Source organism: Dermacentor silvarum, chromosome 1, assembly GCF_013339745.2.
Source record: "Dermacentor silvarum isolate Dsil-2018 chromosome 1, BIME_Dsil_1.4, whole genome shotgun sequence".
Classification (NCBI taxonomy): Eukaryota; Metazoa; Arthropoda; class Arachnida; order Ixodida; family Ixodidae; genus Dermacentor; species Dermacentor silvarum.
Window position 1 is genome coordinate 162,107,910 of NC_051154.1, and position 27,326 is coordinate 162,135,235.

The 27,326-nt window shown below is 46.5% G+C and overlaps 1 protein-coding gene across 1 annotated transcript in view; it reads left to right on the forward strand.

Moving 5' to 3' along the window:
• Positions 1-27,326, forward strand: part of LOC119433582 (uncharacterized) — a 328,885-nt gene that overhangs the window by 167,363 nt on the left and 134,196 nt on the right. Inside the window, exon 2 of the mRNA XM_049672518.1 lies at positions 26,994-27,290. Within this exon, the coding sequence (XP_049528475.1) occupies positions 26,994-27,290 (297 nt within the window). The remainder of the gene's footprint in view (positions 1-26,993; positions 27,291-27,326) is intronic.

Here is a 27,326-nt window from a genome sequence, read left to right on the forward strand (position 1 = left end):
GAAGGCCTTTTAAATTCGTACAGTCTAGCCAGATTATGTATTAATATTGTTTACCAGTAAGTGACCTGCTTTGTACTTGTGTACGTATTGTTGCTAAAAAGGTAACAAAGAAAGACAGCGAAGTGGTTGAGAGGTAACGTTTTTCGACTCGTAATCTGTAGGTCCACAGGTCAAATCCTGGCTGCGTGACTATTTTTTTATAATGTTTTGGAAAACACTTCGGGATTACTTCGGTGAACGTCCTAAAGACTAGGATGTGATAGAATGAGATATTACTGGCAACAATAAAATGTAGGGTGCCTTTCGGCAAAACACACATTGGTAAGAAAGGGTGCCATTCCAAAGAATCACCCTTCAAATCGGTGTATTGGTTTGCCTATACACCATTTTCTATGGGTGTGAGGGCCTGACACACAAACTTGTACATGCTACAGAAACAAAGTAACCGATTACAATTATAATTACTTCTTTCAAAAATGTAATTGATTACAGTTACTGATTACTCCCCAACGAACATAATTCAACAATTACTAAAAAAGTAGTAGCATATTTTAACGTTATTTTACTGCCTATTTTTATTAACATTGACAAATACAGTAAATCGAAAGAGTTGGCCTGGCACTTTCAATGCATCCGATGCAGGCTTTCACACGTTGTTTGTCTTCCCTAATAATTGCTTTTCAAAATTTTCTTTGGCAATCTTTACTGATTTTCTTGTGAAGACTCGCTCGATGTGCAAGCAGAAGGAAATAAGGGTACTGTTGTAACGTACGAACACCTTGCGCACGAGATTGTGCTTACTCAATGTCGCGATGCTCCCGGCTGGATTCTCTATTAAGCGCAGCGCTTCGTTGCTGCTGAGGCTAGGGGAAGGCGCTCCCGGTAAAGTCAGTGAAAAAAACAAAACACGAAAAATTGCCCATAGGTGATTGCCTGTAGTCAACGTCAGAAGTGGTCGTCGCTAACATGTCATAGAAGTGTTGTTTTAATTTGTCGGCCAACACCTGGTGGACCTCTTCCCGAGGCCCTTCACTGATTAGCCATTTAGGCATAAACGACTCATTGTGACATACGCCAACAAACGTTCACGCTCCTTGAAAAGGTGGCCAAATCTGTAATGTAATTTGGTATAAAGCTGTATATAATTCCCCCGTGAAAATACTCTTCGTGTATTACAATCGCAAAATACGTGTATATGAGTCACGTATGTATCAGACAGACAGAAACATATGCATTTAACGGCAAAATATTTCTGTATATAAAAAAGTTGTCGCAGTTTCACCTGAAAGGCGAAGCATCAATTGCGATAGCAAACTTGTAGAGAGCTATACGGAGTAATGATATTAGCTTTATCAGCTGTATAAACTTGGAGATGCAGCAGCATCGGCAACACGCAGAACTGTTGTCGACGCCATCGGCGTTTTGCCCGCGTTCGCTCAAAATGCGTGCGGCGTTGGTGACTGTTGCCGGAGCCTCTGATATAAATAGGCACTGCGTGCCGCAGCTAAACGTCGCCTCCCTTCCCACCCCCTCCCCCATGGACTCTCGCTCGTCGGAAGAAGGCGCGTTTGCTCTACATCTACATACATGGTGATTGTTAAGGAGAACAGAGACGCCTACTTCTGCAGCCCTTAAGCGAGCACGGCGCAGAACGCGCGTTTGTTCTCCGCCGTGCGTTCACTCCCCGTGAAAGACGCGCCCCTCGCGCCTTTTCACTCGCACATACAGCGTTCGGCGCGCGGCGACGATTTCTTCTCCAAATGACGTCATACGGAACCTCACGGCGACGGCGACGGCGACGCCGACGGCAGAAATCTGCTTTTGAGTGTCCATATAATTGCTATCGCAATAAAATAGTCATAAACTGCACTAAGCGAAGAATTGAGCTCTTACGGTCTATGAATAAGGCCTCCTAAATGCACTTCCAGGAGACAGAGAGAGATTTATGATAAAAGAAAACTGAGAGGTCGGTCTTGCAAGATAGACGGAAATCCGAAAGCCTGCCATGCTCAGGTGATCTAGGCGTAGCTGGAGGACGCTGATTATGGAAAGGAGGTAACCCATGTACCATTGTCATCCCTTTGGATACGGTAGTTCCCGCCACATTTAGGTTTGCAAAGCTGCATCGCCTGTTATTGCTTGATTCATCAAAAATGTAACAGCTTACATGTAATTGGTTACTGAAAAAGGTGACTGAATTACAGTGAGCATTACCGGCTAAAAAATGCAATCGCTAAATTACAAGTTTACCTAGAAACGTAATTGATTACAAATAATTCATTACATGGAGTTCGTTACGTACAAGTATGTAACTTATAGACACGAGAAAACACCCATAAGGGTGCAATTTTCCTTAGTGTGTACCAACTTAAGTCTTTGCTTAGAATTATTCGGCTTAATTGTTGGCTAACGCATTGACAATTGCAATCCATTTGCTCCCCTGTCACGTCTGCACAACGAACGTCTTTGCTTACGAGTCAGTTAAAGGCGAAATATCATCCGCACTCCCTTCCGCCATGCTGGAAAATTCTCCGGTCTTTATATTTATCTACAGATAGCGAATGCTAGATTGGCATGTCCCTTGACACTCCGACACTATAGGTATATATACATATATATACTTTCGGTGCCAGAAATGCAATTTAAAAAATATTGTCCAATAAGTCGAACACTTCTAATGCAAGAAATCTCATATAAGCGGGTTAGCAGCTTAAAGGCCAAAAATTAAATACAAGCTTCTCACTCGCGTGACTGAACTGGCACCTGCCTGCAAATCGCCTCAGCTCGAACGAAGAACAATTCACTTGCAAGTGATGCGTGAGCATTGTTTCTTTTTCTTTTTTAGGGTAATTTTGAAGCTGAACACAAAACAAATTTGCTTCTTCTAGTGGGCTTGACTCTGTACCGCTCCTTTCAATGAAGGGTCGTTTCGGCTACAGCTTTGTTGATGGCACGCATCACTTCATTGGTGCCACTCGTTTAATCGGCTTTTCCCGTCGGCCGCCATTCGTTTGCTGTGCGAGCAAGTTTCGGAGCCGCGTGTGCTGCTTGGTAGATTAGGAAACACTTTGGCTTAGGAGAGAGAAACTGACGCGACTTTATAATGAGGTGAGATACAGAACTATTATTTGCTTTTTTTTTTTCAAGGAACGTAAGCGGCTTATAAAGAAAAATTGAGCACCTGACGTTTTGGCAGGAAAGAAACATAGAATTACATGTCATGCAACCCGGTTGACTAATATCATGTGTTGCGAACAACACTCCGTCGGTGCTGCCGATAGTATGAAATTGTGTAATCCTACAGGAACCTATCTTGCCGTGCCAGAAAAAAAAATAAAGAGGAAAAAGAACAGCACGTATTATGTGTTCTCTTGTAGGCGGGGCATGCAGATGCTATAAGTCAATATCCGTTCTCCCATTTGCGTTTTTGTTGCTTAGCAAACGGAGTTATGCATACCGACTACGATGCCTACATTGCCTTTTTATAAAGCCCGCTATAAAGAGACACCTAACGACAGATTCGAAAAAAAAACGATTCGTTTTCTCTCTAAATAGGCACTCATGAGCGCGTGTATGGGGGCGAGCGCCACCACGAGAAAGCCTGGCGCTACCTTCGGAGTGACGCAGTTTGAGGGATCACGTAGACACAGCTGCCATGCTGGCCGTGTCGGAAGTGGAGGAGTGGAACTGAGAACGAAGGCGGTGGTTCAATTGAGCGCGAGCGGCCAAACTATGAGGAGCCCACCGTGAAATTCCTTGTACCCTGTCAAGGGGGCGCTACCGGTAGGTAAATCCTCGCGCCCAATACTCAAGCTTTAAGCACAACGAAAATCCGTAAGATGACTGCGTTATAGTGGCGGTCGAAAGACCCAATTAGGGCTGGGACACTATAACAATTCTATTCTAATCATGACCCACCGGGGTTGCTCAGTCAGCTAAGGCGTTGCGCTGCTGAGCACGAGGTAGCGGGATCGAATCCCGGCCGCGGCGGCCGCATTTCTATAGAGGCGAAATGCAAAAACGCCCATGTGCTTGCGTTGTAGTGCACGTTAAAGAACCCCAGGTAGTCAAAATTAATCCGGAGCCCTCCACTACGGCGTGCCTCATAATCAGAACTGGTTTATGGCACGTAAAACCCCAGAAAGAAGAACTATTCTACTCATTTTCCTTGCTGCGCTGCGTACGTGGTCCGAGCGGCGCTCCTAGCCTGCGTTATGACAACGATCGGCCGGTCGTTAGCAATGTATGATAAGAAAGTAATAGAATCGAGCGAAAGGTATCACTAGGTTATACCGCCCCAGGGTAAGTTGCCGTTGCCGTAAGCAGGTCTGTTCTCTCGGCCTCAATTCTTGACAGTGGGCATCGTTACATTAAATTCCAATAGTTACATTAGATAATTTGATGGCATTACATTGCGATAGAATTACAATAAATTAGTTAAGAAATAGCGCCACACTGTCATTATCGGTCATCACTAATAACAAGAGACAAGGAAGGTAGAGGGAAGTTCACAAGAGAAGATTTGAACGACGGTTTACACGAGGGTGTCCTTCTACGATCAGCAATATTGCTTAACATTTCAAGTGGCCACAAGTACTGCATGGTCAAGTATCTGGAAGAACTTCGTCTTATTTATAATCAAATCAGCAACAAAATCTTTTGAATTTCATGCCATAACAATCAGTACTACGTTCGCCCTAATACTTCAGTCTAAAGAAACAGCGACTTACCGCTCTGAGATGAGGTAAGGGATTTCAACTTACGCTTTATTCATTTTTTAATACGCATAGCTACAGCCTTTAGTCATACGTTTAGTCTTCCTCGCGCTCAGCATCACGAAGCTTTAGAGCTGACGGCTCAGACACGCTTCGGTGAAGCCATCAACGGCAATTTTTTATTTAGTAATGCTTTATTTAGACAATTCATTGTCTGGGATGTAGGGGCTAAAGGCAGATGCAACTGCCTGAAAAAGGCCCCCCTGCCCATACATTTCTCAGGGGCTGGAACATTATGAAAGACAGTGCAACAATGTCGATAACAAGAAAAGGAAGAAAAGGAAGAAAAGGAAGTGTATGCGGCAGGCAATCAAATATACAAAAAAGGTAAGATTGTTACACTTTATACATATTATAACATCAGTAATGCGAGAGAACAAAGAAATATTTAAACAAGCAAATAATAGTGATCAGTGTTACAAAACATTATACAACAAATAGGAGAAAAAAATAAGAGAAAGAAGAGAGACTAAAAAATGAGAAACAAAAATATCGAGACCGCTATAGGAGAGCTAAGTACCGTACAGGAGTGTTAAGAGCTAAGCAAAAGATAAGTCCTAGCCTTTTTCTTGAGACTGTAAGCCGACCTGCATTCCTGAATCATATTAGCGATCTCTCGATTATTATTTAGGAGATAAGGTACTAGGTAGGCGAGTGTCTGAGTACCATATTTGGTTCTAAACATAGCCTGTTCTAAGTCGGTTATGCCTAAGATGATATTGTGAGTTGCCAGATGACGAAGATGTGGACAGGGTATTTGGGTCATGCAAAATTCCCCTATGTGTATACATAGCAAGCCTTAATTGGAATAGCTGATCTATTTTTGGTATGTTTAGTTTGAAAAAAAAATGGTGCTGTGTGGTCACTTCGTTTAAGGTTCTCTATGCAACGCACAGCTCTTTTTTTGTAGGATTGTCAACCTATCTAAATTTGTCTTAGTAGTTGAACCCCAGATTAGTAGACAGTAGTGTAGATGTGAATGAACAAGGGTATGGTATAATTGAAGTTTTAACCATTTTGGCACCAAGGTTCTGATATTATACAATATTGAAATTTACCTGCACACATTTGCATGGAGCTTGTTTCATGAGGTGTTCAGCTCAAGTTCTCTTCAAAGACAACACCTAGAAATTTATAAGTAGGAACCCGTTCGATATCACAGTCTTTAAATCTAATACAAGTACTATAGTCATCAGGCTTATTACTGCTTTTAAAAATAACATACCTAGTTTTTTCTACATTTAGTTGAAGCTGATTTCAATGCAACAAGTTTGATAGTTCTGTTAACCATCTATTAGCGGCGATTTCAAGTTCAAGTAAGCGTTTACCTGTGAAAAAAGATACTTGTGTCGTCTGCGTAGAGAATTATGTCAGGGGTTCGTGGTACGTTCACAATATCATTTATATAAAAGCACGATATAAAAAACATGCTTATATATAAGACGATTTATATAAAAACATGAAAAACATTTAACATGACGTAGCATGCCAGGGATCTTCAACCATTTTGCAAGCTTCCGCGATGGTTGTCCTGCGTGTTTAGGCCATTTTTGAGGCGATATCCTGCTTGTGGTACCTGCGACGAGCCTCAATATTTCTATGCGCGCCTGATTTCCTACAGATTTTTCCTAAGCTTGGATTATCCGAAAAAAGACACCCCGTGGCGAGAAGCCCATTGCAGTCATGCCGCTGTTATGTCTGCATTACGCGTGCGTTGCTCTACCAATTCACCTACTGCAGCTCCCTATATTGATCTACCGAGATTGATCGAACTTTGGTCATTGCATGTGGCGTTTTAGAATCGAACAGCCACCTCCGAGGAAGACCCCTATCTTGGTAACGGCCAGGGACTAGTTCTACCTGTAGTCACGAAGCGACGGTAAGCGGGGGCATAAGGCACCTGCGAAAAAATGTTCCAGTTTCACCCGAAAGGCGAAGCATCAATTGTGATAGCAACTTAGTAGAGAGCTATACGGAGTAAGGATAGTAGTTTTCTCAGCTGTATAAACTTGGACATGCAGCAGCACCAGCAACGCGCAGAACTGTTGTCGACGCCGTCGCCGCTTTGCCCGCGTTCGCACCGAACGCGCGCGGCGTTGGTGACTGTTGCCAGGACCTCTGGGAGCGGCTCGGAGGTTTCCGACGAGATCAGAACGGGAAACTCGTCGAGCAGCGTCGGAAGTCTTTACCACCTTCTCGCCTCGCAACGTTTTTATATAAATACGCATTTGGTGTCACAGCTAAACGTCGCCTACCCCCCCCCCCCCCCCCCCAGCCTTTCGCGTGACGTGTAAGTCGCGTTTGCTCTATATATACGGTGATTGTAAAGGAGGAAAGAGACGCTTAATTCTGCAGCCCTTCAGGGAGCACGGTGCAAAACGCGCGTTTGTTCTCTGCCGTGCGCTCGCTCCCCGTGAAAGCGCGCGTCCCTCGCGTCCTTTCACTCGCACATACAGCGTCCGGCGCGCGGCGACGATTTCATCGCCGTTGACGTCATACAGAACCTCACGGCGACGGCGACGCCGACGGCAGAAATCCTCTTTTGAGTGTCCATATAATTTCTATCGCAATAGAACAGTCTCACGAGCCACCTCCTGTAATTTTCAGGCGCTATGCGATGCCTGACAATATACTTGATTCGTTTAAAGGCGATCTTCAACTCCCTTATTTAACCGGACACAAAAGCAAAACACTAAATCAATTTAGACGGACAAAACGTTCTTTGAAAACTCGGTTGTCGTTAATTTCGAAATATATTATTTCTAAATTGATTTTCGTTGATTATTAAAAGACAAAAGGAAGGTCAAAGTTTGAGTTCTTTAATTTCGCGCCGGATCACCAACGCCGGTCCGTCTTTGTGACGTCACGGATTTCAAAATATTTTTTCGTATTTAGGCCACGTTGGCTCAGCAAAGGTTCCCGAAACTCGCCATGTTCAACCTTTGGCTTCTTTAGAACACAATGCAGTCTACCTTTACCGCTAAAGAACCCGCCGCGGTGGCTTAGTCAGCTAAGGCGTTGCGCTGCTAAGCACGAGATCGCGGGATCCAATCCCGGCCGCGGCGGCCGCATCTCGATGGAGGCGAAATGCAAAAACGCCCGTGCGCTTGCGTTCTAGTGCACGTTAAAGAACCCCAGGTGGTCGAAACTAATCCGGAGCTCTCCACTACGGCGTGCCTCATAATCAGAACTGGTTTTGGCACGTAAAACCCCAGAAAGAAGAAGAAGACCTTTACGGCTAAAGAATTAGCTAGGCCCTTGAAGGCTGTGCCAAAATCCATGACGTCACAGCGAGCTGCTGCGGGAACTTCGAGGGGGCATCGCCACCCGTTTTTTGTTATTGTGCCCTTTCTAGCTTACCAAGCGTCTTATCGTGGTAAGAGGGGTATTTTCGATGTTGTAGAAGGGTGATCTATTGATACAGAAGAAATAATTTCTCTCTTTATTGTCCGTTTAATCACTTCCTTACAATAAATGTTGTAACAAATTTAGTCGACTAATGCTTCCGTAGTGCTCCAGGGTGCTTGTTAGTGGATGCAACGCGCGGCATGTGTCATTAAACTTGACGTTGCACTGGGCGACGTGCTGTGAGAGAGTCCGCAGGGTGCCGGCCGAACGTACGTGACACCCCCTTTTCTTTTATTGCGATAGCAATTATATGGACACTCCAAAGCAGATTTCTGCCGTCGGCGTCGCCGTCGCCGTTGCCGTCGCCGTCGCCGTCGCCGTGAGGTTCCGTATGACGTCAACGGCGATGAAATCGTCGCCGCGCTCCGGACGCTGTATGTGCGAGTGAAAGGGCTCGAGGGACGCGCGCTTTCACGGCGAGCGAACGCTCGTCGGACAGCAAACGCGCGTTCTGCGCCGTGCTCCCTGAAGGGCTGCAGAAGTAGGCGTCTCTTTCCTCCTTTACAATCACCATATATGTAGCGCTAACGCGCCTTCTTCCGACGCGCAAAAGGCGGTGGGGGGAGGGATGGGAGGCGACGTTTAGCTGCGGCACCAAGTGCGTATTTATGTACAAACGTTGTGAGGCGAGAAGGTGGTAAAGACTTCCGACGCAACTCGACGAGTGTCCCGTTCTGATGTCGTCGAAAACCGAGCCGCCCCCAGAGGCTCCGGCAACAATCACCAACGCCGCACGCGTTTTGTGCGAACGCGGGCATAATGCCGACGGCGTCGACAACAGTTCTGCGTGTTGCCGGTGCTGCTGCATGTGCAAGTTTATACAGCTGATGAAGCTACTATCATTACTCCGTATAGCTCTCTACAAATTTGCTATCGCAATTGATGCTTCGCCTTTCGGGTGAAACTGCGACAACTTTTTTTCTTTTAAAGCTTTCTTCGCTTGCTCACTGGGGTTTGGCGTTCGTCGCCGTTTCCTCGCGGGATATATATATATATATATATATATATATATATATATATATATATATATACAACTTGGGCAACTGAGTATGTGCTGGCTGTGTTTTTTTTTTTGGGGGGGGGGGGTGGAATACTTGGGCCGTGCACTGGTTATGTGCCCCACTAAACAACTTGCTGCTGGCTTGTGTCTGGCCACTGTGTCTGACAACTTGTTATCACTGGGTATGTGCCACTGCAATGTGCCCAAACAGACCACTTCGGCAGTGAGTATATGTGGGGCGGGTCCATTCTTGGGCCAATCCTCCAGTATGGATGTGCCACTGCGGCACAAGTGGTATGAAGCCTTAAATATATTTAAATACGTGCCGCATATCTTTGTGCCTTCTCATATTAATCACTCGACGAGCATATCATAAATCGCCTTATTCCTCGTGTCGCACACAGTGCAAAGACTTACAGGCGACAATGGTCCGCTCGTGTCATCCGCTATACTGGTGCTACCTGCGCATTTGTAACTCAAACAGGAACCGCGTAATTTAGAATTCAACACAGCCTTAGATTTGCGTTTTTATTTTGCACTCAGAACACAATGTTGCTACTTTTCTTCTAAAAAGAAAAGAAAACGGATTACCGATGACAGAGCATGAACCAGGAAACAGGAAACCACTGTTTCTTTCAATTTCTGCCATAAGTTTGTTACTTTTTTCCACATTTCACGTTTCTTTGTTTTCTTCAGATCTTGCGGTCAATATTCAGCGAACCTGTACACAAGAGAGACTGCATATACATTGTCGCGTGCTCAGAAAGCCACAAGAACATGCACATTGCAAGAAAACAAAAGAAAAAAAACATTTTTGGCTTCCTTCTCAAAAGCAAAATTTGTCATATTTTATTTGGGTCTGTGTGTTTTGTTCGTATATGCAACAAATTGAATTTAGCTTATTTCGATTTACTATTCTGCGGAAAGCATTCCACATTCTGGAGAGAGAGAGAGAGAAATGGCTTTATTCTGCGATTAAAAAATGCATCGACGCCCTCAGTCCAGGGCGTCGCTTGCGGCGTGCTTCAGCGCTAGGCTGATGAAGTCCGCAAGGAATCGTTGGTCGTGAAGGGTGGTTGCGGCGGTCAGCCACTCGGAGGAAGGGGTAGGTGGGAGGGATGAAGGTTTGGGTAAGGGTGGTAGTTTTGGATGGCATTGCCATAGGATATGTGATGTGTTGGGAGGATAGGCACAACAGTGGCTACAGCGAGGGAGGTCTTCAGTAAGTATGCCTTGGAGGTGGTGTTTGCGTGCTGGAGTGAGCAGGGTGTTCGTCTGGGCTTGTCGGATGAGTGTGCCCTGTGTCCTTGTAATGTCTTGGTGTAGCTTAGGGTATATCCTGCGCTCGTCCCTAAATGGGTGCAATTGTGGTGGAGGCGTTAGTGAGATGAATAGATTTAGTCGGGGGATGTTGGGAGCCTGGAGTATCATATCGCAGGCAAGCTGATTAGCTCGTTCATTCCCCAACATCGCCTCATGACCAGGAATCCAGACAATCTCTACCTGCCGATGGAGACATTCTTGTAACTGTTCTGTGATTTGTTTAGGTAAGTCCTCATGTATGAGTTTTCTACATGCTGACATTGAATCAGTAAATATGATGGGTGTAGTGATAAGTGTTACTGGGAGATGTTGTATCGCTGCTACTACAGCTTGTAGTTCTGCTGTGGTCGTATCAATATTTGAAATTAGTTCACTGTGTATCGTCCGAAGGGTGGGATCTACCACCGCTATAGCAGTGCCTTTGTCTTGAACACTAGAGCACGCGAGCGTAGGTAGCACTGCAGAGCGGAGGAGCTACCTACGCTCGCGTGCTCTTTTGATTAAAGTTTATTCTCTCTCTCTCTCTCTCTTGAACACTATCATCTGTATAGTAATATGTGCCATCCCTGGCCCTCGTGCCAGAAAACCCAATGCATCATCATCAGCACAATCGAAACCCTTCACCTAAAGTGATACCACAAATATCCGCAAACAAGATACGGCACGCATCGATGCGTTAATTCGCAAGGCTACCAAGCTAGCATGGGGCTCCCCGTCAGCACGAGCACACAACTCCTTACAGAGACGGGATGTCACAATACCATCACCGAAATAATCCCCATTCACAAACGGAGGCAAGAACTCCGACTCCAACAGACTGCGCAGGGTAGACACATACTTCACAGTGTGGGCTTTCAACTATTACCCACACCCGTACCAGCCACACTGTCACTTCCACCGCAAACTAGGTCACTGCTCAAGATCGCACCACTCCCCAGACACATGCACACTGTGATTAATAAGGCTAGGCGGACAAAGCGAGTAGCATACTTCAAAAGATACATGGGACGCAACCCACATGGCACATTCTGGAAAAGTAAAGCAGAGTTGCCCCGCGGAACGACTTTGAACAATCTTAAGTTGCCAACTGATCTCTCGCTAGCACATCTCAAGAAAAACAAATGAACCAAATAAAGAACAGAAAACGTACCTAGAGAGAGAGAGAGAAAATGATTTAATGAAAGGCAGGGAGGTTAACCAGGACTGAGCCCGGTTGGCTACCCTACACTGGGGGAAGGAAAAAGGGGAGAGAGAGATTAAGAGAAGAATAGAAAGTCCACTCTTGATATCGCCGACGTAGCAACAGATCTCTGTTCAATCACTGATTATCAATCAGTCCGGGTCATAGACGGTCACTCAGTCCTGTAGTTTTTAGAAATCGCAGCAGCGCTTTTGTGGCCTTTTGCAGCTGTGATATTCGAGGCCATGGTCCCAAGATCTTGCTCAAAGTGAACGGTCTTCTATCTAGCCTATTGAGAACGTTGCAGAGGTCATGTCTTTCGTTTTGAAAAGATGGACAGTAGCATAGTAGGTGTTCTATAGTCTCATCGACACCGCAGGCATTACACTCGGCGCTATCAGCCATTCCAATCAAACACGTGTAAGCATTGGTGAAAGCAACACCCAAGCGTAAGCGGCACAGCATTGTTTCCTCATTTCGCGGAAATCCAGGCAATAGCCGCAGCTGCATAGATGGGTCGAGAGAATGCAACCAATGTTGGGCGAATTCAGTTGTATGCCACTTCTCCAATGTCATAGTTTGCGCTAGCTTGCTTAGGTGTTGGGCTGCGTCAGTCCTCGATAAAGGTACAGAAACAATATTTGCTCCTTCGTGTGCTTTCCTAGCAGCTTCGTCGGCGATGTCGTTGCCGGTGATACCGCAATGACTCGGCAGCCACTGAAACACGACGTCGTGTCCTTTTGCGATCGTATGGTGGTGCATTTCTCGTATCTCCGAGACGAGTTGTTCGCAGGACCCGCGACGGAAAGCTGACAAAAGACATTGTAGGGCCGCCTTTGAATCACATAATATTACCCACCGATTAGCCGGTTGCTTGTTAATATAATCAATGGCACCTCGGAGGGCAACAAGCTCCGAAGCGGTCGATGATGTCACGTGAGAAGTCTTGTATGTGATGCTCATTGATCGTGATGGTATAACCACTGCGCCAGTGGAGCTGGTCTGAGTGGAAGAGCCATCCGTATATATGTGGATTCGGTCAGAGTAAAAAGAGTGCAAGCAATCGAGAGCTGCTTGCTTCAAGGCCAAAGTGGGCATGTCCGTCTTTTTTCTTATTCCTGGAACGTAAAGGCGCACTTCAGGTTGTTTTAAACACCACAACGCTGACGGCGAACGTGTCGAGGGTGTGAACCCCGATGTTAGGGAGGCACTATGAATGCTGACCACGTTGGAGAATGACGCCTGTGGTCGTCGTTCTGGCAGGGAGGCAAGAGAGCTTGATTGCATCCGTGAAACGTGGCGAATATGGGCCCTAAGCGTGTCGATGGTCATGTAAGTCGTGATCGGATGGTCTTGAGCCGTGATAACTGTTCCTGATGTTGAGGTGCTCCGCGGAAGGCCGAGGCAAACACGTAATGTCTGTGCTTGCACGCTCTGAAGGGCTCGAAGATTTGATTTGCATGTTTTAGCAAGCACGGGAGAGCTATAGCGTAGGAAGCCGATAAAAAGTGCTCGGTACAACTGTAGCATAGAGCTCATTGATGATCCCCACGCTTTACCGGCGATGAATTTGAAAACGTGAACCATAGATGTGAGCTTCTTCTTCAAGTGGGCAACCTGAGGGCTCCAGGAGAGGTCTCGGTCAACAAAGACACCCAAAAACCGATGATTTCTCTTGTAGGAGATACGCTGGCCATTGATGCACACTGGATAACCAGACATCGCTTTTCGCGTAAAAGCGACTAACGCACATTTTTCTGTCGAGATGGTTAGGCCTTGTGTGCAAAGATAGCCAGTTGCCTGTGTTGCTGCCTTCTGTAACCTTGCCCGAACCTGCGGGCGAGTCACCGCTGATGCCCAGATGCAGATGTCGTCGGCGTAGATGGAGACACTCACTGTTTCCGGTAGGGAATCGGCCAGCCCAAGAAGTGTGAGGTTAAAAAGGATAGGGCTTAGAACACCGCCTTGAGGAACGCCACGGCATGTGTAGTGGTCAGTAGTCGCACCATCTTCTGTGCGTACGAACAAGGACCTTTGTGTCAAGTAGCTTTGGATCCATCGAAATACTCGCCCTCCTAGTTCCAATGTCAAAAGTGCGTCTAGGATGGCTTGATGGGAAACGTTGTCGTAGGCGCCTTTCACGTCAAGAAAGAGTGCTACTGATAAGCGTTTCCAAGACTTTTGCTGCTCAACAGATGACACTAGATCGATGACATTGTCAATCGATGAACGGCCTCGTCAAAATCCCGCCATAGAGTCGGGGTAAATATTGTGGCGTTCAAGATACCATTCGAGACGCATGAGGATCATGCGCTCCATGAGTTTTCCGACGCAGCTGGCGAGTGCTATAGGCCGATATGATGACAGTTCTAGCGGTGACTTTCCTGCTTTTAGCAACGGTACCAAGCGGCTGCGTTTCCATTCCTGTGGAACGACGCCATCATGCCATGACCTATTAAAAAGGTTGAGCAGTTCTCGTCACGCTTCTCGACGTAGGTGGCGCATAGCATTATATGTGATTCCGTCGGGCCCTGGCGAAGACAAACACCGACATAGCGCCATAGCAGCCTCTAACTCTTCCATAGAAAAAGGAGCATCCATACTTGTATCTCGTGGACCAGGAATGTCGCCTAAAACCATGTCAGGGAGTAGAACTGTTCCGCCGGCGACTTTCGCACAAAACTCTTCTGCAACGTCCATCTCACGGCGGTTTTGATGGAGAGCAAGGGCGTTAAATGGGTGTCGTTGCTGGGGACATGAGCGAAGACCCCTTAGGGTACGCCACACATGGGACAATGGCTTTCGGGGGTCCAGTGACTCACAAAAGCATTTCCATCTTTGATCTTCTAGCTTGTCCATCCGGCGCTGTATCTTCTTTTGCATTCGCCGAGCTACTCTGAGGTCAAGAATTGACTTCGTGCGCCTGTACCTCCTTTCAGCTCGACGACGTAGTGCACGAAGTCTTTCCAATTCAATGTCATACTCTGTACGCTTTGATGAATGTGTGAAGCTACGCGTACAATCGTGCATTGCGTCTGCAATGATGTCTTCTAGCCTGCGTGCGATTGGTTCCTTGCATGCGTCTTCCACAAGATCTTCAAACACTGACCAGTCAATTTGGCGAGATATATTGGGTAATGTAGCTTCTAGTCCATCGATTCTCACATAGGTCGGAATATGATCACTTCCATGGGTTTCGATATCAGTGAACCACTGCACTCTCGAAGTTAGGCAACGTGACACCAGTGTTAAGTCTAGGCAGCTGCTGTACGTTGTTCCTCGCAGAAATGTCGTGCTTCCGTCATTTAGAAGACGCAGGTTGTGGCCTGATGCAAAGGATATAAGCGACCTGCCTCTTGAATTTATCCTGGAGCTTCCCCATATCTGGTGGTGAGCGTTGAAGTCTCCTGTTATAAAACGTACCTAAAATTTAAAAAAACACTGCACCTGAGGAAATAATGTAGTTTTCTTGTACCCTGCGAGGGAATAAAAGAAATCATAGTGACTTTTGTGCAGAGGTACATATTCAAAGTGCTTAAAAATTTGGGGTGCGAAGTTGTACATAAGCGATGGCTGGGGAAAGAGTGTTAGGTTGCCACCAAAAAAAAATGTTTACGCATTATGGCGCACTCGTGAAAAAGTCATCAGAGGTAACTACACCTAAACGATTATATACACAGATTCATTGAGCACAATCGACGTATATTTTACGTAGATTACAGGGAATATTTTAGCCCTCTATACAGCCTCGTTACGTTTGACACGTGTCATTCACCGCATCATCGACTTCACCATACCATTTCTTCGCGCTCTTTCGCCATCCCTGGCCCTCGTGCCAGAAAACCCTATGCATCATCATCAGCCCAATTGAAACCCTTCACCTAAATGATACCACAAATATTTCACAGGTGACATCATGAAAATGATATCTTCTAGATTTAATGCAGTGATAAAGCTATGTTGGCTCCCTAGTCATTTGGGAATAGTGGACAACGAAAAGGCAAATGAATGAACGTTTTAGGAACACCATACAAGTCTTACAATGAAAATATTCTTTAAAGGCAGTTAATGAGCAATTCTTGCAGTTTTAAATTCAAATTGGAAATCAGAGTGGGACACTGGAGTATGGGGAAACCAGCGCTGCCCAGGGGGCGCTCGTGAAAAACGGCCCTCCGTGCCGTAAGTGACAAAGCGTCACAACTTTCAGTCTCCCAAAAGAACGCGGGGTCGCAGGGAACACGTTGTTTTTACGTTTTACGAAACTGTAACCTTAGCGAGTTTGGCCTCTTTTTCTTTGTCGCTTCTCTCAGCGTGAACATTGAAAACAGTGAAGAGGCTGCGATAATCGAGGACGACTTTCCCTGTGAAAAACGCCCTACGCAGAAAACTGAATGAGGGCCATGCATGCACCACTAGCAGCTGCAAGCGCGCACCGCCGATCGGGTTGCGGTACGGTTTCGAGACTATCGGCTCACTGTAAGAGCTTTTGATGCAAACTAACTCGAGAAGGGCGAGAATTGCATGCAGTAAATTGTTTGATAGGTTGAGAAAACGATACCTGACAACGACGCTTCAGGGTTTCAGCGAAATACAAATTACGATCGAGTGAAGAAGCCACTAACGCCGTCGGAATTCAAGTAAGCGATCACCATGTTCCATTTCTGCATATTCCAGACGCAAATAGAGACAGTTCCTTCGTCAGCTTAGTGACGTTGATTTCCTTGGAGCCCTTTATGGTGTCCACGGCGCCTGTATTGAAGGCGCGTCCACGTTAGCGACACGGCAACTCGCCGCACGCCGTTCGCAGTTCGCTGATCGACCGCCGGTGCTGAAAAACGGTGAAATCTCCCTGTCACGCCGAGCATCTCTCAGGTAGATCTCCCTGCGGCACAGCGGCGTGGCAATTCAGCGACAGAGGAGTGTTCGCGGCTACGCTCAGGGGTCGCCGGCAGCCTCACCGTCGCTAATCGCTCGCCACCGATATCGTCGTTAGGCTTTTTACTGTTCACTGCGAATCTGTAGCTGACGGCGCTTCAGAACGAACTACCGACGCTCCCAAGCAGCAATGTATTGTTACCGTTGTTGCCGCTTTACTCTCACCTCGCAATAATTTTACACAAAGAAAAGACGCTGATATATGCAATGCGAGCACGGCCGAGCCAGTTCGCAGTGCACCGTCGGTACAGCCATGCACTGCAGCTGAAATTGACTTGTATCGCAACTCTCGTCTAAACGTTTGATCATGGACGTCTAAACGTTTTTCATTTTTATAACTTCTTTTTTTTTAATAAAATGAACAATATACACGCGTCACTACATCATTTTGCCGCCGGTGCAGCGTCGATGCGCTATGTTTCTGCGGTAAACACGAAGTGTTCACCGTGTATGTTCGCTGTGAGAGCGTATAATTAGCATTCTCATTTGCTGCCTTTTCATTATGTCACAAGGCACCGCGCACCGCTGGAAACACAGTGAGAATTTACACGCCGGCTGGCACTATTACTACTCTTAGCGCTCGCAAAAAACGCCGGCTGTATATATGCGATCTTGTACTAAGAACATATATATACATATTTTTTTTACCAGAAGAATTGCCATTTTCGCTTTCAATAAAATAAAATGCACACGGATATTATGCCCGAGAAGCTGTAGAAATAGTTGAATATTAAACGGCGTGCGATCGCACCTGCCTCAATCCGACGTCGCCGTTGCTCATGGTCGTAGTTTTCACGAAAAATAATATAATGATAGGGCTATATTACAGCTTTTCTAGATGTATACCAATTAAGCATGCAGGAATAACGACGGCCTTCAATTTTTCATTTCACGGGTTTTGCATGTCGCCCACCGCATGCCGCCGCTGGGGGTTTTCTTCTGTTTGTATGACTGAACAATGCGCGCGATGTCCGCAAGGGGTGCTGTGTGTCAGCTCGAAACTCCAGCGCTGGTTCCCCGTAGAAAATAAAATAAGCTTCATATCATCAAACGAACCACAGCTGAATGAAAGTCATATATTCACCAAGAGCGTATCATGGGAGTAATCTTGTGCCGCTTAAGGATGCGACACACTCACTTCGCGCGTATATTGTTTAATTAATAACTAAGTACAGCCTACATGATAGAAGTGCCAAAAACTGCTTTCAGTTGACCGCATATGAAATACCTGACCACAAATTGAATCAAATCTCAAGACACAGCGCAGGACATACTTTAGAGAGTTTCACCAAAACCACCCGCCGTTTCATCCGCCTTTAAATCTCGGAGAACACATTCTTGTGTCCCAGATCTTCAAATTTTTGTCTCACAGATTTAGAATAGTACGACCTTTCACACCAACTGTGAGCCAACATTATCGTTGTAGCATCTCTTTTATTGTCAGTGTCTTGAAGTACGAAAAAAAATGGGGTTTTACGTGCCAAAACCACGATTTGTGGCGCGATCTTGTACGCGTTCCAAAATGGAACGGAGGCGGTCCGTTCCATCGAGCCGCACACGATTGGTCAATTTGAACCGTGACGATCAAATTGACCAATCGTGTGCGGCTCACGGTTCAAATCGACCAATCGTGTGCGGCTCGATGGAACGGACCACCTCCGTTCCATTTTGGAACGCCTACAAGATCGCACCCTTGATTACAAGGCACGCCATAGTGGGGGACTCCGGAATAATTTGGGCTACCTGGGGTTCTTTAACGTGCACTTAAATCTAAGTACATGGTTGTTTTCGCATTTCGCCCTCATCGTAATGCGGCCTCCGTGGCCGGGATTCGATTCCGTGACCTCATGCTTTGCAGCCCAACGCCACTAAGCAACCACGGCGGGTTCTGGAAGCCCGAGACTTAACTTGGCGACGTGTAGACATTGCTCGCTTTTTTTTTGGGGGGGGGGGGGGGGGGGGGGGAAGAAATCGTGTGGATGTGGGCAAACCACTGTGATGGAATACCATACTGCGCAGCTTTATTGCGCTCATAAGGGCCCGCTCTCTGTAATGTCGTGTCTTTGCCATTTTATGTCCCTTCTTTTCTGTTGCTTTATCCAGCGTATACAAGGTATGAGAAAATGATATTGCTCTGGTTAGCTTCACCTCTATGTCTAGAATTGTGTATTAACTCTTTCTATTGATAATAAACTGTTATTTCACCTCAAAAACGTTTTAGCATCTGCTCTAGCTACGCGCTCTCCAGAAAGAAAGATAACAGTTTCCGAACTACACAAGCCTTTATTGGCCGTCTTAATACCACAAACCGTCGAAATGAATTGAGGAATATTATTTGATTTTTAAGCCTAAGCTAAGATGTACCACAAGAGCTTGGCTGCTTTGATGATTTGTTTTAAAGGTCGCTGATTGCGGAGAAAAACCCGATTCCTCAAGTCGGCAATCATTTCGAGATGCCCACACATACGGCGACTACTTTGCGAAAGTCCCAGGTGGAGGAGCACCGTTGCTTTCAACAAATGACCTTTAATTCGGTACTCGTGAAATTGAAAACCATCCTTCTCTAGCCTAGAAAGTTAACACGAAACTCATTTTTAATTATCTGTTTAATAGCATGGATCACTGTGGGCGGCGTATAAAAGGCAGGATGACAAAAAAAATGCGTTTGGTGTAAGTGGAAAGCGGAGGAAATCTTCTACGTCATGACACCTGAACCTACAATAGAACAACGGGAACAAAGATTATGATTCACTCGTTTATTGCAGTAACCTGCTTTTTCTTTTTTTTTCACCTTCTTGTGCCGTTCGTAATTACATTCGCTAAAAAGGATATCGTACATATGTTCCGATTTTAGTGGTTGGATATACACATAACGAAAAAAAATGAAGCAGATCTATACGCACAGTCGGAATCGATGTTATGCGAAGCTTTTTGCTGGTAGCTGGCTACGCAGTATCATTTGGCATTACGCAAATCGTTATCAGCCTGACCAACGTGTTTGTGTCAGACTTTTACATGTTACAGAAAAAAGTAACCAATTACAATTAAAGAAACTGCATTTAAAAATGCAATTGGTTGCATTTACCAATTACTGCCCCACAAAAGTAATTGACGAACTGCTCAAAAGTAATCGATTACGTCTACGTTACTTTCCTCCGAAATGTTGTTAACCTTGTATAGGTAAAGTAAACAAACGATCTGGCACGGCACTTTCAGTCCGTCCTCTGCAGCCCTTCAAACATTGCGTATCTGCACTAACAAATGCTTTAAAAACAATTGGCTGAGGTTTGACTCTTGTAAACCCTTTTATCACGAGCGAAAGGTCTGTTTGGTTTGGTTTTGCAAAGGTAGGAGCCTGTCCGGTTTCTGAATATAATAAAGTTTCACTACTACTAGAAAGACTTTGCACGCTTCCGCGCTTGGTAAGCTCCTCTATTACGTGCTAATCTAGCTGGCCTCCCTTTGCTACGGTGTTTCAGCTGCCAACTTTGCCGTTGTTTGAGATTTCGCAGCCTGCCGTCTAGCTATATCTATTGGGTGATTGGATTCAGCCTTTCGCTTGCGCTGAAGCGCACGCACAGACGGCCCAGCCGGCGCACCATCCATGGCGAGACTGAGCGACCAAGCGCCGGTGAAGCATCGGTTAAACCCTCGCCTAGTCACGTGGTACCGCAACGGTGAGGCTCGGAGCGAGCTAAGCTGCAACGCCTCTCCGCAGCGGATCACGTGGCGTGACGTCACACCTGTCACACTTGGGCTCCGGCTGCTCGCGCTCCAGCGGCTCAAGGTCATTGCGACGCGATGAATGACCTTGCGAGACATGACGTAGTAGAGCTTTCGCTCTGAAAATTTAGTCAGTCATCGTCCCTCGTTTTTGCTGTGCAAGCATCAGTAGAGACACTGAAAACTCGTTCGAGGAAGAAAAAAGAGGGCAAGAATGGGAAGCTAGCCAGTTCGCTCGATGTGCGCGCTGGGAGTGGGGCGGTGTTGTGATGTATACGGATATTGCGCACAACAATGAATCGCAGCGCATCATTGTTGCTGGTACTTGGAGAAGACACTCCCCGTTCGGCCAATAAAAAGCTGGAAAAATCGTCCTTATGTGATTTCCTTGCATTAACGTTTTAAGTGGCCTTCGCTATCGAGACAAACCGGCACCGGTTCCATGGAGAAACATGTACTGAGCCACCGGGTTTGCCGGTTTGAACATGCGCATTCGCGAGGCTGATGCGTGGCACGATGTCGGGTGTTCTACTGTAGTTTTCGCCAAATTCAGGTTCTTAAACCTGCATCACCTGTTACAGCTTCTCTTGTCAATAAAGTAGCTGGTTACATGTAATTGGTTACTGAAAAAAGTAATTAAGTTGCAGTGAGCGTTACCGAGTAAACAAAGTACTCGTTAAGTTACTAAATTACCAAAACACATAACTGATTACAAGTAATTAGCAGCATGTAATCATTTGCCTACAAATCTGACCGTGTAAGATGAACCGCTATGTCTGACGCGAGCTTGCCTGTGACGACAGCAGCGAGACGACGGTGCCGACAATAGCTTGACGCCGACGGCATGATTTTCACTCCGGCCGTTCGACGCGAGCTTACGACATGCCAATTCGGTTCCACATAGGTACTGCACGAGCGGAAGCGAGAGCAACATGGATTGCGACGTCATCAGTCACTACATGTAATACCATGAGCAAAACAAGAACAAGATGAAAGCAGGAGCCAACGTTTCGAAAAGTGGACTTGTCTTATAGACAGGTCCACTTTTTATGAGGTGTATGTTAAAACGACGATGACATTTGGCATTCCGCCGATAAAACGTTCAAACCTGTTTGATCTGGGCTGATCGTGAAGGCGGAACAGTCGCGCACAGTGTCTACGTAGCGTTAGCTGCGACGAGGATGGTACGTGAGATTGTGAGACAATCCCGGAGATTGTGCAGTCTTACACAGCGTATCGAAGCGTGAGCTGTCACGAGGAAAAAACACGAGAACCTGGCACGGTACTCGCGCGCCAGACGTCGCAACGAGCTTGTCGGCTTTGACAGAGGAGTATGCGTGCGACTGAGGTCTAGTGGTTAGAGCGCTGGGCTGCTATGCTTGAAGGCAAAGGTTCGACTTCATTGGCGGTCATGCATTTAGCGTTATTACAGAAGTCAGAAGTCTGACGAGACCGTAAATACCTACCGACCTACCACAATATGCCTGGAATAAGGCAAAGTGCTTCGCATAAAAGAAAATAAAGATTAAAATTGATTATTCTAAAGTCCTTGACGACCTTGCCCCATGTAATCGAACAGCGAACATGCCCAGAAATGTTTTTCGCACATAAAACACGCTGCTGTCGGACCCGATAAAACCCGTCAACGGGTCCAAATAAATAGACTAAGCAGCACCACTTTGGGACCCAGCTGCGTTGACAGTGACGACTGGCACTAAGAATCGTTCATAAATAAAGTATCTCTCTCTTCTCGCCTGACGAGCAGTCTTCCCAATACATATGCGTGAAGTACCAAGCGAAAATCTGAGAATCTCTCAACACTATATCACTAGGCGATGGAGATGAAAAATGCGACGGGGGGTCCTTCTACTTCGTATGGTTGCGAGCACGGCTTAGCGCTGTAATGTTTTAGAAATTTGGAACCGTTCAACCGTTAAAACTTCTCCATCGTGGTCAATTGATGTCAGGTGAAAACGCGAGCGCTCACTGAATTTTACGATTTGCTGTAAACACGTTAAGTCTACATTTGATCAAGTTGGAACAGATTGAAATCTGTCACTTTACATCGTGTACAGTCATTCTGCGCTGCCCAAGTCCTGTATTTAACGTTTGCTATGTTCCATATTTATTCAATGTCATTGCAACCTATATATAAGAACCATGATTCCGTCGCTCAGTATTATGTTTCCAACCCTTAGTGACTCGAGGGAGCATTAGCATGTGCAAAAGGTGTGCTCAGCAATGTGCAGCTTTCATGACGAAACATGTGTTTCAAACGTATTAAAAAATCTACAAAAACGAAGTTAACCTCCGTTCAAATATAGGAACCGGAGCCTTGCGTTTTCTGAGAGTTGCCTAACGACTGAGTACCCTCCGCGGTAGCTAGGGGTGCTGAGCTCTGCTGAGGTCGCGGGCTTGATCCCTGGGGCCGATAAGAAAGAATTCTTAGGAAGTAGAACTGAAGGTATCCAGGAAACGGCGCAACAAATACGTATGATATTCCCATAGGCGCCGGCACGTCTATATCTCTTATGCTTGCATGGCTGTAGACATCAAGAGAAATATAATGGGCTGAAACTTGACAATATAGTGGCAGAAGATGACAGAAGCGTGGGGGCTGAAGCGAAAACAGAAAATGAAGAGGGTGTGCACACGGCAAGAAATTAAGCCGGGGGCAGAGTCCCTGCTTTTTTTATTTTTTTATACGTAGAAACACGGCATATGAATAAAACAATTTCATAAATCTAGCTGCTAGAGCCTTTTTTATTACGTTTACAACACCTCAACACCGAACAATTGATTGGCCCGCATTTCAAGCCTCGGTGAACGCCGAATGCCAGAGTGGCTTTGCACGTAGCATAGAGCTTGTGATTGCGGACGCGATGCATGCTGCAACGCGCTGTTTCTCGTGGTCACCTGCTCGCACAGACTTCGACATTGCTTCGTGCAGTACGTCGGCGTGCCGAGAAGAGATACAGACGCAGTAAGTCGATTCTAGAGCTTAGGGAGGCCAGGCGCACGCAGAAGAAGATACGTCGTCGCATGGACAAATTAGACAACGAACGATGGCATTCATTCTGTTACTCGTTGGGCCCCCGCAAAGCCCTCTCTCGCGTATGGCGAACTCTCCAGGGTCTTCGCTTTTCTCCTCAGCAACGCCACCCCTTTAAGGCACTGGCTCTCCACCAAGGCTGTCGAGAAGTGGATGTTGGAGAAGACTTTCGTGCATAAATTGCAAGTCACAGAGTGCTACAAAAGGATCTTGAATTTTACGAAGTTTCCCTCATGCAAGTTTCGACAATGGACGAACATTTCTCCATGGAATGAAATGGAGGCTGCTTTAGCCATTTGCATGCGTTCCTTAATGCTGCTCTCCACCACCTTGACCATGAAGCACGAGAGATCCTGCTGCATCATCTCAATCTCTCATGGAATGACGGTGTTGTTCCCTCTGAGTGGAAGCGTAGCCGTCTTGTACCAATCTTAAAGCAAGGAAAGTCTCCCCTTGAACTGGAATCCTATCGGCCTATTGCTCTCGCCAGCTGCGTTGGCAAGTTTATGGAAAAGATGATCCTCATGCGCCTCGAGTGGTTTCTTGAACATTACAATGTTTATCCAGACGCGATGACAGGTTTTCGACGTGGTCGTCCGTCGGTCGACAACGTCATTCATCTCGTGTCTTCGATTCAACAACATAAATCATCCAAACGTCTCTCTGTAGCGCTATCTTTAGACGTGAGTGGGGCTTATGATAATGTCTCCCATGAATCAATTCTTGACGAGCTCGTGGCTGCTGAAATTGGAGGCCGCACTTTTCGGTAGATTAGGAGGTACCTGACCCAAAGAAGCTTCTTTGTAGTCACCGAGAATGGTCAAACTACCGAAAACTATACCAGCCGTGGGGTTCCACAAAATGGAGTTTTAAGCCCAGTTTTGTTCAAGCTGGCTCTGATTGGACTGGCGGAATCCTTGCCACAGCCTGTCAGTCCATCAATTTACGCAGATGACATCTACATCTGGGCTTCCGGAGTAACTCGCCCGCAAGTTCGCGCAAGGTTACAAAAGGCTGCAACGATGACGTCTACTTATCTTCAGAGACAAGGTCTCGGCGTTTCAACAGAAAAATGCGCATTAGTCGCCTTCACGCGAAAACCGATGGCTGAATACCCTGTGTCTATTAATGGCCAGCCTATTTTGTACAAAAGAAATCATCGGTTTTTAGGGATCACTGTCGACCGCGACCTCACCTGGAGCCCCCATGTATCCTACCTAAGGAAAATACTCCTCTCGATCAGTCATCTCTTGAAAGCCATCGCCGGGAAAGCATGGGGACTGTCGGTGCGTTCTATGCTGCAACTATACAAGGCGCTCTTCGTGGGTTTCTTGCGTTACAGCACTCCAGTGTTGTCAAGCGCCCGGAGGACAAACCTCAGAGTGCTTGAGAGCATGCAAGCTCAAGCACTTAGAACTTGTCTTGGACTACCGCGATGCACTTCAACAGTCGCAACAATTGCCATCGCCAGGAAACATCCCATCAGAACGTACGTCGCCACAGACACCCTTCGAAATCATCTTAGACACCTTTCCCGACTGCAGTCTCAACGCCTTGCTTCTCTCTCGGAAAGTAGACCAGATGCAACTTTTTCAGGCATTGTAACCTCCTATCGATCTTCTCTTCCATCAGACTTCACGCCTGCAGCAAGACCACCTTGTCCTTTGTGGTGTCTCCGGCAGCCACAAGTGCGGCTCTCCATTCCAGGAGTTACAAATTCCGACTTGCCTACTTGTGCCCTGAATCAAGCTGCTCTACATCTGCTGCATGATTCCTACTCTGATCGAATTCACATTTATACAGATGGCTCTTCGACTCTGACCAGCTCTACTGGTGTGGTGGTTATTCCGTCGGCATCATTCTGTAAGAATTTCAAGATCAGCCACGTCACAACATCGACAGAGTCTGAACTTGCCGGCCTCCGTAGCGCAGTGCTTTATGTGCACGAACGTCACCAAATAATTGGGCTATATTCTGTGATTCAAAGGCAGCCCTACAGTCACTTTTATCAGCTCTGCGCCGCAGCCCACATGAACTATTGGTAGCAGAGATACAATTACGCTACCATCAAGCGGTAGTCAGAGGCCACGACATTGTATATCAGTGGCTACCTGGGCACTGCAACATCACTGGCAATGAATGTGCCGACAAAGCTGCCCGTGACGCACATGACGACTATGAAAGAATCTCAATACCATTGTCAAGAACGGATGCAGCGCGGCACCTCAGCAGTCTTGCCCATACTTTAACTCTAAGAAAATGAAATACACCAGAGTTTACCAACCGGCGCCTATATGCCATGTACCCAAAGATGCAATTACAACTTTTACCCGGTTTTAAACGACAAGAACAAACCTTACTGTGCCGCCTGCGAATAGGAGTTTCTTTTACAAACTCCTATTTATTCCTAATTGGAATGGCGGACAGTGCCAACTTCAGCACATGTGGTGTTGAGGAAACCACCAGACATGTGACACTTATGTGACTGCCCCAGATACGAAGAAGAGAGGACTGCTTTGGGGCACTTCGGACTGCTTTGGGGCACTTAGACGACAGGCCTTTTACGGAGGAGAAGATCTTGGGCCCGTGGCCTCGTGCGTCTGCTATGTACAGGGCTACAAAGGCGCTGCTGCGTTTTTTTGAAGTGCACAAGCCTGTATGATCGCCTGTGACGAAACGTCAGCTATGAAATCTGGACAGTGTAAATGTGCAAGGTGCGAACTTCTCTCTTCCTTCTCCTTTTTCGATCCCTTTCTCCCCTTCCCCAGTGCAAGGTAGCCTACCGGGCTCAGCCTGGTTAACCTCCCTGCCTTTCCCTTATGACTTTTCTCTCTCTTTTTTTACAACACCTCACAGAAAATAAATCGAGGTATACAGTGCATGAAATGTGGTACAGCGCGTAAAGTTGGGAAAGGGTCTGTTGGTCACGTACTTTTTTGTTTTGTTAGTCACTGTTTTTCAACATTCGGAAACTGCGCATCCCTCCGCAAGAAAATAAAGACGAATAGAAGGAGTGCATTGTTGAATGCTAAATTGTAAATAAAGCTCTCGTATAAACTAGACAAGAAGTTTATACAATAAAAAAATGAAAAAGTTTATGATTCCTCTCCGGAAGTTGTGAGGACATTGCACCTGCAAAAAAACCTTGCGCTTTGCTTCGCCATCAATGCATACACCCTAGCATCCTCTCAATCGACTCGCTTATTCACAGCAGCGCGTCCCATCACGCTCTATTGCACCTCACATGATGACCCACGGTGGTGCGTCACCATAACCGATTCGTTTTCTTCAGTTCTTGAGAGCCGCGTGCTTCTTCCTTGTGCTTTCCCGTGTTTCACATAATGCCTCCAGCTTCCCTTCAATTTATTTGTCCAAGCTTTTCGTTTATATATGTCTGGTGTACAGCAGCTCGCACCACAACGCTAGCCTCGCAATACACCTGATCATCTTAGAGGGAGAGTGAAGAAAGGAAAGATGGGGAGGTGACGCTTGTTGAGCACTGATTCCATACATACGCAATCTTGCGCGTTGCGCCTAGCAGCGATGCTTGTTCTACTTGTGTGAATCTCACATTTCTTCTTGCGCCCCACCCTGCAGCCTACCAGGTCGAGTGGCCCCGCAAGGTTCCAGCGACTACGGTCGAGCTGCCACCCGACTTCCCCGCGGGCTGGCCCTTTTACACGCTGCGCGCTGTCGTCGTGCCTCTGGCGCTGCTCACGGGAGGGTTGGAGGCCTCCCCTGGGCTGGCCGGCGCTCTGCCGCCTCTGCGCTACAATCTCGTTTCCGCCAAGCCCCTGATTGGACCCAGGCTACACCAATCACACCAGTCAGCACCCTTCGCTGTTGATGCCGTCACCGGGGACGTCACGTTGACTGACGCCTTGCGTCCGAACGGTAAGTACTATAGAACGAAACTCGTGGCCCATATTA